This window comes from Nothobranchius furzeri, chromosome 4, assembly GCF_043380555.1.
Source record: "Nothobranchius furzeri strain GRZ-AD chromosome 4, NfurGRZ-RIMD1, whole genome shotgun sequence".
Lineage (NCBI taxonomy): Eukaryota > Metazoa > Chordata > Actinopteri > Cyprinodontiformes > Nothobranchiidae > Nothobranchius > Nothobranchius furzeri.
Genome location: NC_091744.1, coordinates 52503182 through 52521604, shown reverse-complemented (window position 1 = coordinate 52521604; position 18423 = coordinate 52503182). Strand labels below are relative to the sequence as shown.

The window sequence follows — 18423 nt, the reverse complement described above, 5'->3', positions numbered from 1 at the left end:
TACACCCAAATCAACAAAGGAATGGCTTCACCAGAAGAAGATTAAAGATTTGGAATGGTTCAGCCAGAATCCAGACCTCAATCCGATAGAAAATCTGTGAGGTGATCTGAAGAGGGCTGTGCAGAGGAGATGCCCTTGCAGTCTGAGAGATTTGGAGTGTTTCTGCATAGAAGAGTGGGAACATCTTCCAAAGTCAAAATGTGCCATGCTGACAGACTCATACCCTAAAAGACTGAGCTGTTGGTCTCCGGACTTATCCCTCTCAGGCTCAAAATAAGTTTTGATAAAAGGACGAACAACTAAGTCCTTCAGAGGTACTTCGGAGTTAAAAAATGCTCATGAAATACGTGTGTGGAGCAACCAGGTAGGTAGGTTTTAACGTTGCAAATCTGCAACGCCGGCCTCCAGAGGGTTAATACATCCCGAGAGTTCTCACGTGAAATGGCGTTTAATGTGTACATCTCCTCCTCGGCTGACGCGGTTGCTGCATGTGAGCTGTTACAAAGTTCTGTGGAGAAGCTGCAGACGGCCCGTCCGGACGCGCTCATTCTCATCAGCGGGGATTTTAAATCCCGCCTCATTCTCCTCCACCCTCCCACACCAGAGTCAATAAGACAGCTGACCTTCTGTATTGCTGGGTTTCACTCACGTGACTCTGCAGTCGTGCAAAACTCAAATGGGGGACAGGAAGTGTTTTACTCCACAACAAATCACAACGCGATGATGCATGAAAGTGAATTTACTAAGGCTTTAAATGAGCTGGCACAGAAGTGATATCACAATAAAGTACATCTTCCTTTAGGTTATGACCCATATAGTTTTAAAAGTTGGACTTTCATTCACTGTGGAGGATTTACCCAGCGCTCGAGCGATCGGTGTAACAAACTACCTTGTGCTGCCTTCCTCATATTACACCTGCAAACCACATGAAAGCCTTGTACAAGCCTGGAAGCCTACAGCTGGTTTATTTCAGGTTGGTTAACCTTTTAGTGATCCGGAGAAACTTTAAATGACTTTGTTTTTGCTCAGGTGAGTTGTGCTACTTTTTCATTAACTAATGATAATAATGCTATCGCTAATGCTAATGATCAGTATGTGCTAGGGACAGAAGTGATATCACAATAAAGTACATCTTCCTTTAGGTTATGACCCATATAGTTTTAAAAGTTGTAACCAACTTTTTAAACCTTTTTAATTCCTAATTTCTGGTTTGTTTGATTTTAAGGTACCACTTTACAATAAGGCTCCCCTTATTAATGGCTAATAAATGGTTTATAAATGTCTTACTAATCAATCTATAATTGGCCATATCTCCTAAAATTATTAAATAAATAAATAAAATGAATCTTGATTTTATATGGAAGAACAAAAATCACTACATTCGAAAAAGTGATTTAATTAAGAATTATGAAGATGGTGGCATAAAAGCAATAGATTTTGAAATTTTGAATGGAGTATTAAAAAATTAAATGGCTTAAATCCTTCTTAATAAATAGAGAGGAAATTTGGCATACAATTCTGAAATTTATATTTGAAAAAGTTGGAGGAATGGAATTCCTATTAAGATGTGATTTTGAAATCCCGAAGTTTCCTCTCAAACTTTCTGAATTCCAGACATGTCCACTTTTTTGGAAAAATGGTTTTCAAACATAACTTCAGCCCACATGATGTTCCGATATGGAATAATAGAACTATTATGGATAGAACCAAAACCATATTTGTAAAAAGTTGGATGGACAGAGGATTTGGTCAGTGACACATATTTTAGATGAAAATGGAAATATCCTTTCATTTAAGAAATTAAATCTCAAGCATGATGTTGACATTTCTGAAAATGAATATAATAAGGTGATTAAAAATATCCCAAGTGCTCTGGTTCATCTAGTTAAAGCTTCTATCGGTTATATATTTAACCCTAGACTCAAAATATTAGCAGTTGATGGGATAGAAATTTTCAATATAAAATGTAATAATATTTTCCTGAGAAACAAATTAAACCAAACCTCTTATCCAAACCCAATACTCCGATTCTCGTTACTACACAACTTTTCAAAAGAAGAAATAAAAAATTTGAGAACCAACTATCTAAAATTCTCTTTACCCCCAAAGTATAAAGAAGTCCATTTTAAAAACTTGAATGATATTTACCCATCTCAGTACCAATCGGGGTTCAGAAAAAACTTCTCGACAACTACTGCACTGCTTAAATTTTCTAATGACATGTATTCTGGTTTTGACAATAATTTAATTGGTGGTGCGATTTTTCTTGATTTAACAAAAGCCCTATCTACTTTTTGATAAATTATATGCTTTTGGTCTGTCATGGCCGTCTCTACTGTGGTTTAGTTCTTTTCTTCATCATCGTTCTCAATTTGTTTCCTTTAATGGCTCTGAATCCAACACGCGTGGAGTCATTAGAGGTGTTCCCCAAGGCTCTTCACTTGGGCCGTTATTATTTTCAATTTTTATTAATGATTTACCACGGTGTTGCAGATCCTGTTCTGTTCAGTTATATGCAGATGACACGGTCTTATACTGTTCTAAGTCCAGTAAATCCGAAATACAAGAAGCTCTTCAGCCTAATTTTGACAAAGTGTAGCTCTGGCTAGCTCAGAACAAACTTCTTTTAAATAAATCTAAGACTTACTCCATGCTGTTTCATAGATGTAGTACTTTATCTGATAGTGACAGGACTCTTAATCTTTATTTTTTGGATTCCTTGCCAGTTCATCCTTCTGTTAAAATTAAATATTTAAGAGTCTGGCTGGAGCCAGAGCTGTCTTTTAAATTTCACATTCACACGACATGTCTTAAGGTCACACGGTGTTTACGTATCCTTTACAACTCAATAAACTGCTTCGAACCTATTGTACGAAAGCACATTGTCACTCAGCTTCTGTTGCCGATCATTGATTATTCTGGTATTTTGTACCAAAACTCAACAGTTTCTAGCCTGCGGTCTCTTGATGTCGTCTATAACAGTTTGTGTCGTTTTATTTTGCGGTGTTCTTTTAACACTCATCATTGTTATATGTATAGACTTCGTGGTTGGCTGCCTTTAAAAGCTAGGCGACAATTTCATTGGTTGATATTTATGTTGAAGTGCATTTATTTGATTTTCCACTTTATCTAAAAACTCTTTTGGTTCCCATTGATTCCTTGTATTCTACCCGTTTAACTACTTTTCCATCATTTGTTGTTCCTCGTTTTAGAAAGGAGGTGGGTAGACTCGCCTTTAGTGTTAAAGCTCCTCAGGACTGGAATAAATTACCCACTGAATTAAGATCTATCTCATCAATTCGCCAATTTTCCCGCACTGTTTATGCTTATGTAAAGCCGAGCTGTAGTTGAATTGTTTAATCTTTGGTATGATTTTGTGCATTCACTGGCTAACATGCTGTATTTTGTTGCCAATCTTTGTATTCAACTGGGATATTACTTCCCTTTAGGTTTAAATACGATGTAATTTTTTGTCCTTATTTCTCTTCGAGTGCCTCACAGCAGTTTTATTTAATTGTGTATATAGATATGTATGTACGTATGTACATGTGTGGGTATCTATGTATCATGCGTATGTGTATATATTTGTGTGTGTATACTCATATATTTACGTGTGTATATATATATATATTTATACATATCATTATTTTTACTATTATTATTTATTTACTTTCTTTTCTCTTTTTTAAGTCTGTTATAACTTTCTAACTCTGCCACCTTATTTGTTATCAGTTGTGTTGTAGGAGGACCTGCTCGAAAACGAGATGTTACATCTGAAGCAGTTTATCCTCCTGAAAAACATAAGTTAAATAAATGAATAAATAATAAAGTCATCTAATATCTTGTTTTAAAATTATACCGATATTTTAACAATATCGATATACCGCCCAGCCCTACATGGAACTTTGGTATTTTAACACCCAGTAACCAAAGTAAATAGCGTTCTGTGCAGTGCCGGCTACTTCCAGACCCCATCTGCATTTAGTGTAAAAAACAAACAAACACATACACCTCCACCCCTTCCCTCCGCTTGGCCGCTCTGACCACAGTCTCATTCATCTGATCCCTGAATACAAACTCAGGGTGATTAGGGAGCCTCCTCAGAAGAAGAATTGTGAAAGTGTGGACTGAAAGCACCACAGAAAGGCTGAAAGACTGTTTCCGAACCACAGGGTGCAGGAGTGGACAGACATCTAACTGCATGGACCATCAACTACCTCACAAACAGACCACAGTACGTGAGGAAGCACAACTGTACATCTGAGGTGGTTGTGTGCAGTACTGGAGCTCCGCAGGGTACGGTGCGCTCACCTGTTCTCTTCACCTTACACACCTTCACCTACAACACCAGCAGCTGTCACCTCCAGATGTTCTCTGATGACTCGGTCATTGTCAGCAGTGTGTTTTGAGGGTAAGGACCAGGAGTACAGGTCAGTCATCAAGGACTTTGTTGACTGGTGTGAGCGTAACCACCTTTGTTTGAACAAGAAAATGGTGAATCCAGAGAAACACTCCTCCTCTCTCACCAGTAAACATCCATGGAGCAGACATTAAGGTGGTGGATACCTTTAGGTACCTGGGTGTTCACCTCAATAGTAAACTGAACTGGTCTAACAGCACAGATGCCGTATAAGAAGGGCCAAAGCCGCCACATGTATATACATGTTCCTTTGTTGTTATTTTTCTTTAAATTATTCTCTAAGACTACGTTTACACTGCAGGCAAACCCATGTCAAATCCACCGCATGTGACCCATATCTGATTTGTGTATGACAGTCTGAACGGCACAGATCCAATTTTTCCAAATGCGACTCATGTCACTTTCATATGTGGCACTGATTCTGATACATATCTGATGTTTCTGAAAGCGACTGCAGTCTGAACGGTCAAGTTGCTTTAAACCAGTCTCCTACATCACTGAGTCAGCAGAGGTGAGCGTCGTGTGTGGATGTTCCTGAGGAGAAGCGCTGACAGAAGGATTCAGGAGTCTGTCTGGACATCCTGTTCTAAGTGTTGGAATTAAAAACACAGGAGGGCCTGAGAACGGGCGTGGGAGGTGCTGCTGGCGTGAAGCATCTCATCGATCTCAGTTTCCGTGAGAGCAGGGGGTTCTGAATGATGCATACAGGAACATTTTTGGTGAATAATAATTCAGGAAGATGGTGGGAACAAGGAGTAAAATAGTTTACAGTGTTTAAAACAGTGTCCAGCCCAAAATGGAAGACTTGACAGGTGTGATCCTGATCCTATGAATAAACTGTCAGTGGAGGCTTTCACATCACAACTCCGCCGCTCCTGGTTCTGACTCCACTTAGTGTGGCTTCTTGTCTTCTGAGCATGCGGGTCGCTTTTGGGCCATGAAGCGTTCCCACTCATAATGTGATCAGCCACACAAGAAAATCAGCCTTACCAAAAACCGGAACTGAGCATCAAGGCCTGCAGTGTGAACGTAGCCCGAGCGTGTGTGCTGCTGTCACAAATGAATTTTCCCGCTGTGGGATCAATTCAGTTTTCTTTTCTATTGAACAAAGTGTTAGTTTAAGGGCGTGCAACAACATTATTTTAGTTTTTTGGGGTTTGCTTCCCTTCACTTCAAGGACTTCATTGTTTTGTTTTTTTTCAATTGAGTGGTACAGTTGTGGGTCACAATAAAGGTGATAAAAGTTCAGAAATGTTAGTCACCTCATCTTTTTGTACACTACAGGAAACTAACATTTTAACAGGGTGTGTAGACTTTTGATATCCACTGTATGTCTTGTTATTTTTGTGTGGCCAAAGACATGGACCAGTCGGATTCTGTTTATGGTGTGCTGCATCCAAATAAATCTGTCTTTAGAGTCAGGCAGAAGCCAGACAGGCCAAACATCTGAGTGTGCGCTGTAGAAACGACGGAGACAGAGGTAAATCTAAGATGATGGTGATCCTACTGTATGTACCCCATCTAAAGCTTGTTGTTCTGCACATCTGGTTCATGTTCAGGCTAACAAATACCAGCTCAGTGATGCCATGAGCAGGTTCCAGCATGCAGGACTGAGGAAATCCACAGCAGAACCCCCTGAATCAGCAGCGCCGGCGGGAGTTCGGCAGCATATTGTCAGACAGCTGTGGGCCGCGTCACTCGAACCTCTCATTATGTCAGTGGAAAACTACAACACATGTATAAAAGATCAGGGATAGTGAGAGCGTCGACTGATTGATCGGCTGCTGCTGTCACATTACAACATGTATCAAGCCACAGGAAAGGCTTTGACACGTGAAGCGAGATGCCTTAGCTGTAGGGCCAGTGCATATCTGAGATGGACTGAATTATTATATGCTCACATATTAGAACATGTGATGAGATCACTTTGATATCATACTCAACATTCTCCTTTTCTTTCTACTTCTGTCAACCAACATCAGTCTGTTTTGGAAATATTGTGCGAACAACCAGAGTTTATTGGCTTGTAGAAGTAATCTACCTGGAATCAAATGGAGGTCCCACAGGGCTCTATCTTGGGGCCATTATTGTGTCCCTTGTACATTCTGCTGTTGGGCATCATCCTGCATAAAAATGTAAATCTATTTTGTTTCTACACGGATGACTGCCAACTCTGTTTACCCAAAGAAAAGTCTGATAACCGATCTATCAGAACTCTGTGACTGGCAGATATATTTGACTATTAATGAAAGTAAATGGAAGTTATTTTGTTTGGCACAAATCGTAACGCTGGTGTCACCTCTGTTGGCTTCACACACGCGCACACACACACACACACACACACACACACACACACACACACACACACACACACACACACACACACACACTCACACCTAGGGACAATTTAGTCTCTAATAAACCTAACATGCATGTGTTTGGTCTGGGATGAAGCCAGAGCACCCAGAGAAAACTCAAGCATACATGAGCAGAGCATGGTACATCCATACAGAGAGGCTGCAGCAGAGATTTGAACCTGCAACCTTCTCACTGTGAAGCAACAGTACTACCCAAGCATCTGATAGCTTTATGCAACTATCTACTCAAATAAAGCCCTCTCTCTCACAGGCAGGAGCACACTTGAAGATGTGTAAACTGATGTTTACTCATCTCTGTGATCACAGACAGAATGGAACGTCTGTGGCAGCTTGTCTGGCATGTTCTCAGACCAGCATAAAGCATGTTCATTAAAACAAGCAGCTTAATTAAAATGACTGTCGGTCAAAAGCATCTCCCAGCTGGAGCTGTGTTACATACGTGCTGTAATCAATCAGGCTGAAGATTCAATTTAAAAGCAATCAGCGTTTTGGTTGGTTTCTCAGATCAATGCTAATCTGATGATGATGCTGACCCAGAGTAGGGCTGTCCTTTCATTTCTAGCACTGCTGCTTCCTCCCTGGACTCATGAGGTTGGGTGCCAGGAGGGCTGGGAAAATTCCACATCCCTGCCGCGGATCTGTGCATTACATTACCCCAGAAAATGGCTCCACGTGTCAGTTTGGAAAGCTGTGCTGCGAGGCCACATCGATAGGTGATATTTGTAAGTTTCAGTGAGAGGTGGAAGCGATGAATGTCACAGAAACACAGAGTGGTAGAAAATAGGGCTGAACGATTTTAGGAAAAGGCTGAATTGCAAGCAGAAATGGCGATTTCGGTTCAATTCGCGATTTTCTGCAAAGGTCCAACATTAGCCTGCCAAGCCATCCTGTAGATGAAGTGAAAAGATGGTCTAGATTATTATCTAGTAAAACTAATCATTCACATCAATATTTACCATTTAAACAATAAAAACAGTTAAAGCTATTAATATTTTCTCCCATTATTATCTTTTTTTTATGCGTTTGTGAAGCAACTTGTGATTTTTATCTGGAGAGGAGCTTTATAAAAACATGGTCTACTCCAAAAATGCATGGAGGAAATCTGTAGGTAGAAATAGCTTTTAAATGTATTAAATAACTAAATGCACAGTTTCCCTGCATTACCGCGGCAGGCTGGCTTAACGTTTTCAAAGCCGTCTGATTGTTTTTCCTCACTAGCGTCAGCTCCGTGAGAGACGCACGCATTCTGACACCTTAGCTTGTCTGAGCTAGCGTGTGCCGTCAGAAACGTTCAAACCATTTTTAAAAGACAAGTTGAGCTTTCAAGTCAACAAAAGAGCGCGACTCCGCACTCGCACTGATGAAGCATAAACCAAGCTTTAGAAATCAGCCTGAACCTGCTGATGTGGGAGGAGTCTCCCTCTCCCTTACTCAACTACGTTTTCTCTCTCTCTGTCCCGGGCTGACCTACGGTGCCATTATTATCATCTCTAGCAGCGCTGTGTGTGGGAACATAAAACAAGGAAATAACCTGAACATGCAGCTCTGGCAGCTGTGGAGTTGAGCTTGGTTCTGGAGGGTACACCCCAACCCCCTCCCCCGCGCTGGATTTTGCCGCTGCCGTAACACGGGGGGTAACCCCCGGATGTAAAAAAAAAAGTTACACAACTGATCCTGGATCAGTCAAAACCGCTAAAATCGCAGCTTTGACGGTCACGTGATAGTGCTGTTTGAAATCGCAATTTTGGTCCAAAAACGATAGATGGTTCAGCGCTGGTAGAAAATGAAACAAGTTTATCTAAGTTACATGGAAACTTCCAGGGCTAGGGTTACCATAAGTTACAACACATTTTCATTATTCCGGTTTATTTACAGGACACAACACAGTGGTGTTTATGGACCCACTCCCAGAAGCTCTTTGCACTTGACCCAAGAATAAATACCTACGTACCTCAATCAACGCTTCCCTCTAGATGATGCACTGCCAATAGTTTTCTTTCCAAAACAGAATAGAAAATCCCTTTATTGTCCCTTTGGCAGCAGATAAAGGCACTATGCATACGCCATCTTGCTTTCAGTTTGGAGCATTCCATGCAGCAGACTAAGGGGCCCCTGAAGGCATAAATGGTCCGAGAGAGGCTTCGGGAAAACCAGATCGACTCCGTCACAGAGACAGCTGGAAAGAGAGCCACTCGTCATTACGGCATTTATCAAACCTCTCTGCCTGAACTGGAGTAAGAGGCAAGTCTGAGCTGACAGCCAGCTCTTAAAGCCTTCCAACATGCTCTGACTCTGAGCCTTTAACCCCAGCCACATCCACACTGAGAATCTCTGCAGAAAAATGTTCAAACACACAAAACCTCAAAAAAGGCATGTATCTTCAGAGCGTTTACAACTTAGAGGCATTTACGGCCGTGCTTATCTCTTCTGAACTTCACGAATGATTTGAGCCTGCCTGCCTTATGCCACCGATACAAGTCATAAATCTATCAGACAATGTTATAATTACATTATTCCTCCGCAGGCGGGTAGATCGAGCATCAGGTGGCTGCTAGTGTAATCATCTTCTGTGGCCAGAGGCCCCCCCCCCCCCCCCCCCCATTTGAGGACAGACGGATGCAATCAAGAGTCAAAGCAATAAAAGACGATTTGGAGGCGAGTAGATAAAAGCTCTGTTGGCAGAGTTTCAGACTAATGGCAACAGGGTCAGCTTCTGCACAAACGTGAAAATCAACGTGTATTATAGAAATATCTAAGGTATGATTAAAAGTATTAAACGTAAAGAACTCTTCAGGAGATTACGATGCGCAGAGACACTCGTGCATCTCTGAACAAAAACTGATGCTACCCTGTAATCAGGTGAGTCAAGAGGAAAGAATGTTGAATAAGGAAGAGACGCTTTCAGCAGGCTCTGCGGGGGCAGACCTTTACTGTAGGGGTGCGTGTTAACGTTTGTCACATGCTGCAACACAACTCCTGTCAAATATTACCTAAAGGATCTGAAGCTGTTTGAGTTGCAGCAGGATGTTGTTGCTTTGGGGCTGCGTAGAGCAGGATTTAGGAGCTATTCGTTTTCAGCAAACAAACAGATTCAAACGTTGTAATTAATGCAAGAAGACTCGCCGTCCACCAGTCAGCGACTCAGGATGAAGAAAAGGGTCAGCTGTCTGGAGAGTTTACTTCATTAAAAGTGTTTTTCCTGAATTGCTTTCAGGATTGTTGCTACAAAAGTAAAGGATGTAAAATCCAACGAGAAAAAAAATCACAATTTGTTCATTAAAAATGACTTCATGTGCATTTGATCTGGAATCAAGTCTAACACAGATTTTTCCCCATCGATGCAGTGATTCTGGTTTTGAGGGACAAAACCCATTTCTGACGGCTCCTCATTACCACCAGAGGAGTTCTGGGAAATATCTGGGAGGGAGAGGCCTGAGCGGGAGATACGATGCCTCGACTTGACCCCAGCCACATACAAAATCATCCCTTTGAAGCTTCTGCACACACGTCAGCATATCAGTGAGTGACATCACATCAACATCAAAGGTTTGATTCTGCTGAGTTTAGGTGTCTTTGAGTCAGGAGAACAGGTGTTACCGGGAGAGCTGCTGAACGATGTAAAAAGCTGCATTCAATGACCAGAAGAAGCGCCGTTTTTCCTGCGCTCTGCGGGCGATTTCTGATGCAGTTCTCAGCGTTGGAGTTTACAAACACTGTTCCGAGGCAGTGCTGTTTTTCCTTCTGTTCTGTTCAATGATTGTAATTTTACTAACGGCGATTGTTCGGTGACATCTGCTGAGGTCATTTCCTAATGAGTTACAACCAATCAGCATGAGTTAACAAGTCCAGCCCAGCCACTCGACTGGGTTAGGGTTAGTATCCACCCTAGGTCAGGTACTGTTTTGGTTTCTGAAACGGCCCGGGAAAAGGTTCTTCTGGGCTGGCCCGGTGAAGGTTCAGTGGAATTACCCAGAAGTTCTGACTGAATAAAAAGGTTCCGGTATTTATTCTGTCACAAATGAAACAAACACGCAGCCAAAAAAATGTGCTTTTCTACGTTTCTTCCAGTTTTCCAAAGCTGAGGACTCAAGTTGTTACTGATGCAGCCTCCATTCTCCCACAGGTGCAGCTAACAGGTGGAGGTCGAGCGGATGATGCCTCGCCCGCGTGGCAGGCCGCCACAGCCAGTCTGCAGGATCATCTTCCGCCCAGCTGCTGATGTCCTGTTATCCCGGAGCCATATATCACGGCTCGCTGAGAGCCAGATATGCACTGCCGCCCACCCCCCACCCCAACTCCCAGCATTCCTCACTTTCCCTGCGGATCTCCGCTGCTGATGGCTGACAGGACAGCAGCGATGGGTCCGCACCGCCTCGTGTTTGTGAAGCTGGTTTGTAGAAGCTAAACCACAGCTCACGCCTCCTGGTGTGATCACATCTTACAATCATCACCGTTAGGACTTCTGTAATTAAAGATCCCACAACTCCTGTAAATTAGACCTACTTACTGCAAATAAAGTGTTCCAGTCCGACCAGAATTAGGATCATGCTGTGCATGTTCATGTTATATATACATAAGTCTGTTTAATTTTACATTAGAGTTCAATGGGCATGCAATTGATCATGAAAGCGACATTAAGCAGAAGTAAACATCGTCTTTGTTTTAGATTTTTAAAAGCAGTCGTCTCACTATGTGACATATTTTTAGTCACATTTAGATTTCATCGTGCAGATGTGGTTTTCTGATTTCTGCTGTAATCGTTCTGTACATGGAACGCTGCTGGCTCGACATGAAAATGAAATAAATGAATGAATGAAGATATTTATACTTAGAACAATTCTTGTTTAAAGGTGTTATATCTAATTACTCCATGGACCAACACACATGTTCAAAAAGAGCTAATGGGTGGAAGTAGTTCTCCACTTGTTGATCTCCCAAAGGATGCCAAATCATAGGCCTTGGTAAAAAAAACAGCAATGTGGAGGCTTGTGCAACTCACCATCGTGTTGGTGAATGGGTTTTGTTTTAAATGAAAGAGTAACATTTACAAAAATAAACCAGAAATCTGGATACAACCTTTAAAAATGTCTTTTGAACCTTTGAGAAGGTGTGTGTTGTGGTGTGCAGCCAAGCTGTTACACCAGCAGCCCACTGCTGTGAAGGTTGGTGACTTGCTAGAGACACAAAACCACAGTAAATTATGCAACTTTTCATAATTTCTCACATAAAACACGTTCTGAGGAGGTTTTACATCAGGCCAGCTCACAGGGAGCATTTACCAGCCATCGGTCTCAGCTTGTTCATTATTGTCTCTTTCCGCTTATCCAGGTCCAGGTCACAGGTTAGCAGCCCTCTCCCCAGTCACCTGCATCAGCTCCACCAACGGGACCCCATGGCGTGGGATATACCTAAAAAACTTAGAAACTTCCCTGCAGATGAGCTGCTTGCAGTCAGAGGCCAGTGAGATCCTGGTCCAAATGCTTCTACCAGAAGTTTTACTCAGGTTACTACAGATTACTACAGAGGTAAGGTCACCCTAAAGTGTAAAGAGAGCACCCAGACTGTGTTGGTATGCAAAGCCCGTCCAATCTAAATGTTCTTCATTTATGCTTTTAGACCATCAGTCCAGCCTTCACCAACCCAAGGTTATTGTTACCTAGAACCAGGTCAGGTAAACAGGCCGTCTAGAGAACACTTAAAACATCTCCCTGGCTGTCCTGCTGTGTGTAGACCCATCATTAGCATATTTTAGCAAAAACTGAAGAACTGTGTTTGAAAAGGGCAACGTGGTTCAGTCTGATCACCAAATATGGACAAACACAACCTAGAGCTAAACATGGAGCCCAGCACGTTCAACTCACTGAGGACAGAGCAAACACGCCAACGCTGACGAGACTCGACCGCTCAAAGTCAACAACCTGCTTTCATGCATTGGATACAGAACCTGCACACAGTGCCTCAGGCTGCCTACAACACTCCACTGACCGTCAAGCACTGATCACATGGACCCCTCAGACGTCAGGCTCTGGCTCAAGGGCACTTAGACTCACACTCACAAACCAAGACAAATGGCCTGCAGCAGACGAACAGCCGTCTGAAACTGTAAAGGATAACAAAATGGAGACATGCTGTTGTACCAAAGGACTGACGGAGACCTCTGTCACTAAAGAGAATAGAAGTTTTATGAGGCTTAAACACAGCAAGAGAAATCACTTTAAAACCCTGTGTGTGTGTGTGTGTGTGTGTGTGTGTGTGTGTGTGTGTGTGTGTGTGTGTGTGTGTGTGTGTGTGTGTGTGTGTGTGTGTGTGTGTGTGTGTGTGTGTGTGTGTGTGTGTGTGTGCAGAAGTCTGTGTTTTGTGTGTTTCTAGTTATCTTACAATAAATGCATTAAAAAGCATCGCTCACATAAACAGCACACATTAGCCTGAGAACACAACAGTGAGAAAAGATGCCTTTTCCAGATAATCCCACCAGGTCGGTCACTTAGACCTTTCAGAACTTTGAACAGAACACAGAAATACAGAACAGGCCAAAAGTTTGGACACACCTTCTCGTTTCATGTGTTTTCTTCATTTTCATGACCATGACCATTTCCAAAGGAGCCAACAAGTGCTGAACCCCTCTGGGAACCCCTTCCAGACTGTTGGAAAACCATTTCAGGTGACTAAACCTTGAAGCTCATCAAGAGAACGCCAAGAGTGTGCAAAGTAGTAATCAGAGCAAAGGGTGGCTATTTAGAGGAAAAATGAATATAAAACATGTTTCAGTTTATTCACCTTTTATGTTAAGTGCATAACTCCTCAGTGAGAATAAAAATAAAGATAAAATCATGAAAATAAAGAAAAGTCATTAAACGAGATGGTGTCCAAACGTTTGGCCTGTACTGTACGCTGCACACGCTTCCTCACTGAGGTGTAGTCCCAGCGTGTCTCAATCATGTCTTGTTTTCACTAATTAGCCTAATATTATCTTCAGATTTGGTTTATTTTGTTTGTTTCTAGTAAGTCAGAGCTCTTTTTCATGGATCTCCCATCCATCCCACAGTCATTTCTCAGTTTTCTAAAGTTCTGAAAGAAATTCAGTTGGAGGGATTCAAGACGGCCTCAATGACTCAGCTTCAAAACTTGGGCTACAAATGAGCAAGGGCTTGTAACTCAAACAAGCAGAGGTGCGTAGCAAACACTTGCATCATTTTGGAAACTCCTTTGTGAACCGTGGTCAGCTGAGTGAGACAGTGCAGCATACCCCAACCCCGTGCAGCTCTTACCAGATTGTAGCAGGACTTGGTGTCTGAGCCGTTGAAGTGATGCAGGTTGACTGTGTTGCACTTCTGCATGTACATCTTGAACATTTTGTTGATGTGTTTTAGGGACATGACGCACACGGCCGAGCTCGCAGTCGGCTCTGGAGAATTTGGCTTCCCTTGAGCAAAGGCAGCAAACAGCACGTCTTCACCTTCTTCCACCTTCAGTTGCTTTTGCAGATCCACATCGTTGCCCACCTTAGTGACATGGGCGGCTTGAAGGATGTTGAACCTCTTCACGTCGTCGGAGGACCGTCGGCGTCGCTTGTCAGTGCTGATGCACTCCAGGGGCATTTCAACGTAGCGGCGAATCATGTGGTCTGAGGAGCACATGCGGACAATGCGGGTGTGGTATGCCTTACTGTCCCTGCTGACCCGCTGCACGGTGAGGAAATAGGTAAAGGGTCCACTGTGGAAAGAGTGAACATAGCGTAGGTAGTAGCTCCCTTTGAGAGATGGGATCAGGTCCATGTGTGATGTGTTGGAGAACAAGAAGAAGCCATTTTGGCTTGTCTTCATCCTCCGGACAGAGATGGTGTGGGGACGCGCTGCATTGCTGGACGGGGTTTCTGCCCATGGAATCTCGGAATTTCCAACAAAAAAAGTGACAAAGTTGCTTTCCACGTTGAGCACCTGAGAGCCCGATGGACTCACCACAACATCCGAGTCAACTGGCTGCCCCTGACCCGGGCTCACCTTGTCAGCAAAGCAGGAAACATCCTCGTCAACGGTTTTCAGGAAATTGTCATTATTCAGGACATGACGGCGGCACACTCCGTGATCCGCTGATCCGCAGCTGAACAACTCTTTGTCATAAAAGTTTTCCACCAGTAAAGCAATGTTGTGGTTGTCGAACCTGGTGCTGCTGCCATTCCTCGGTAATGTCTGGCCACAGGTCTCGTTGGCCAGCAGTGGTCCTGTGTGGTACTCCGACAGCTTTGTTAGGTTTGGGGCCAAGGCGTAGATTCTGTTAACGGCACCGACGTAGATAATCCCATCCTGGGTCACCATGTTCTGGATTGGGAAGTCTGAAGTGAAGGTTGGAAGCTTGTACGTGACTGAGAGGTTCAGTTTGCTGGTTTCAGAGGATTTATCACACTGGTCCTGCAAACTGGGGCACAGGGCCCACAGCAACACAGCGGTATGAAGCAACAGAAGGGCCATCCTGTTCCCAAAAGGAGAGACATGAGAAACGAGTCAGTGATAATATCTCCACTAACAGCCAAACACTCATCATAAATGAATAACAGGGTCCGACAGTCGGAAGGGATCAGGGATTAGAGGAGAAAGTGGAGCCAGAACGTCCCCTTTTCTGTCCTAAATAGAGCTGCGTCAGAGTCAAAGCCCAAGGTTACTCACTCCACCGCAGCCAGTGAGTGGAGATACAAGCAGTCACGCTGAGCTAAACACCCATCTCCATATGAAGGTAACTTCATCACTGGCTCTGGAGTAAAGAGCAGCGGGACCCGGGTGAGCAGCTCTGTGGTTCACAGCTTTGTTCCCAAATGGCCACAGCACAGGGCAGAGTGGTGAATCAGCCAGGGCTGAGCGCTGCAGAGGGAGTTGACTGCAGGACCAAGTTTAGACAGCAAAATCCCCAAGGGAGTGGAGATCAACTCAATTATAACAAAAGAGGCAGGAGGGAGAGGGCATGGGGGAATGATGAATAACCCTACCGATGAAATCCACTGGGACCAGCTGAAGACAGGAGGGGTGGGGGCACAACGGAGAATTTATAAATGTGCATTTGTGTAGCTTCCAAGTGGATGTGGTCTTAACTCCATCCCAAACCAAAGGCAGCAGGTTTACCCAGAGCCAGGCATGCTTTTATTTGGAAGCAGTCACTCATAACCCTAACCCCATTCAACTGGTTACTGGTATGACTGGGAAACCAGTAGAGTAAAGGAAAATAGCAGCTGTGATGGACCAAGGGTGGCATAACAAACGCAGTTTCATATCCCAGCATAGAAGCGCGAGGGTGTTACTTTTCTGTTAATGGGAGGAAAAGCCTAGAATGAACGGATGAGTAATACGAGCACATTATTGAGCACCTGCACCGAAAAAAACACACATTTCATCACACGGCAGAGCTGCTCCAGAAAAGACAAAAGGAGAGGGAAATGTTTGCAGTTAGAAAGGAAAATGAGTCACGGAGAGAGGTCTCAGAAACCATACATGGGAGGTTACTGGTGTTACTGGTGCAGCGAGCCAGAAAAACACTTTCAAACAGAAACGCAGAGCACGAGTAAAGGGTCAGAGTCTTTACGCACGAGCAGAAAATGCATCTGAGATGAACCCACCTGTTAGTGAGCAGCAGAGCTGTTAGTTCCGTTCATTCAGATCATATTCCGCCTCAACACCAGCCCGGGACCCGACTCTCTCCTGCTGACCGTCCACAGAGGGCACGTGATGTTTTATCTGTCCGCGTCAACGGAGCCCCGGGAAAAGGTTCTTCCAAAGACTTCTCCTGGTTTCCAAACTGTTCCACACGACCAGCGGCTCTCGGTTTGAGTCTCGTAGAAGTCAACTGAGTGACTGCATCCTGCGGAGAGACGCTCTCATCCCAGCCCTCCGCGAAGCCCCGCCCCTTTACTCCGAGCGCGCACAGTCCAGGTGATCCTGGGATTACGCACACCCGCAGGTCAGAGCAGGGAAGAGCGTCCTGAATCATTTAGCCAATCAGAACGAGTTTGATCACAAGATCAATAAATAACTAAATTTTAGATTGCATCATATCAGATTTGAATAAAACCTGAATCTGAATATTTGAATGCAAATAGTTTACATTTCTGGTTGCATTTAAACAGATCATTTCTAAGTGGAATACATGATATTATACTATTACTATACATATATTATACTATTACTATACATATATTATACTATTACTATACATATATTATACTAAATAAAGGAAACTGTCGTTAGAGTTAGGTACTGTTATGTCTGATTTAGACTTTTAAACACAAACAAAATTCCAGATTACAGATTTTATTATAATCCCAACCATGGTTGTACTTTTAACTTTAGAAGTGTGTGTGTGTGTGTGTGGGGGGGGGGGGGGGGGGACGACGACTATTACCTTCAATTCAGCTTTGTTTTTCAGCTTGTTAGTCATTTTCATTCCTACTCATTGTCACGATTTTACACTTATTATTTGAATATCTGATCAATAGAGCTCATACATCCAATTCTAGCTGAACTCTTGGCCCTAGTGCTCGACCGGTTTATTTAGTAACATAGCGTAATATTGTTGTTGGATGGTAAAAGTTGCAGGGGACAAAAATTAACTTTGGAAAAAGTGTCCCCCCTTAAAAAAATGACGCCCATGATCTTGACACACAACAAGACAGCTTTCTGAACGAAGGAGGAACAAAGTCAGTTCTTTGTCTGTTTTCCACCTGACTCCTCTCCTGCGCCCCTCTGAGTCAGACTGCTGGTCTTCATGTCCAAACGTCTCACTCAGTCAGAAATAATGAGCTAAGCTGTAAAGGCTAACCAGCTATGTGTGAGTGTGCCTCAGCGGTGAATCACAGCGGGCAGCTTCAGAACATTCCTTTGTGCCATTTCCTAAAATGAGGAGGGCACTTGGAGAGAAGGCTGGAGGCCTGATAACACACTGATGCTGAATGAATCAGTGTGGGCGAGTTTAGGAGCAACAAGGTGACTGAGGTTGAGTGAGGCTGACAGATGGAGTGTGAGGCTGTTCACGTGGGTAGATTAATGATCTGAGGGGCTTTGGGACATCTTCAGATTCAAACTTGACATATTCTTGATGTGTGGAGCGACACTGAGGAAGTATTCCTGACTGCAGCCTTTAAAGAGAAACTTCAGATCGTTTCAAGTAGGTTCTGGGAAACGTTTACAAATGAACAATCTCTCATAGAAAGCTCTGTGAACAGCCTCAGTTTGGAGAGTAGAAATGAGCTCTGAGGGGAATGATGAGCTAGTGAGATCTATATCAAGGCGAAAAAGGATTTATGTTGTCCTAAAACAGCTGTGATGAAACACATTTTGTACGTTCATTCTGTGTATTTCATCTTACGGCATTGCTTGGCTCTTTTTTAGCAACAGCAGCAAAGCTCTGAGGAGGGCTACAGTGTTAGTCGAAAGGCCAGCTAAAACCAGGTAAATACAACCACTTAGCTGTGTTGAAAAAGAACCAAATAATGCAGCTGTAATTTAAATAAATATATAAAAATTATTAAGGCTGCTTCAAAGCAACACTAGAGATTTAACACTTTTGAATATGGATCATTTAGATAAAAAGCTTTATTAAAAAAAAACCTCCACAGGGCATTTAGAGATGTGCAGAATGAAT

The 18423-nt window shown here is 43.1% G+C and overlaps 1 protein-coding gene across 1 annotated transcript in view; it reads right to left on the bottom strand.

The window, feature by feature from the left end:
• The window catches only part of met (MET proto-oncogene, receptor tyrosine kinase), a 106194-nt gene extending 89580 nt beyond the window's left edge, over window positions 1-16614 (bottom strand). The window contains exons 1-2 of the mRNA XM_054732750.2: window positions 16403-16614; window positions 14067-15267 (exon numbers count right to left, since the gene is read on the bottom strand). Coding sequence (XP_054588725.1) covers window positions 14067-15266 — 1200 coding nt within the window. The 5' untranslated portion in view covers window position 15267; window positions 16403-16614. The remainder of the gene's footprint in view (window positions 1-14066; window positions 15268-16402) is intronic.
• Between the last annotated feature and the right edge of the window lie 1809 nt (window positions 16615-18423).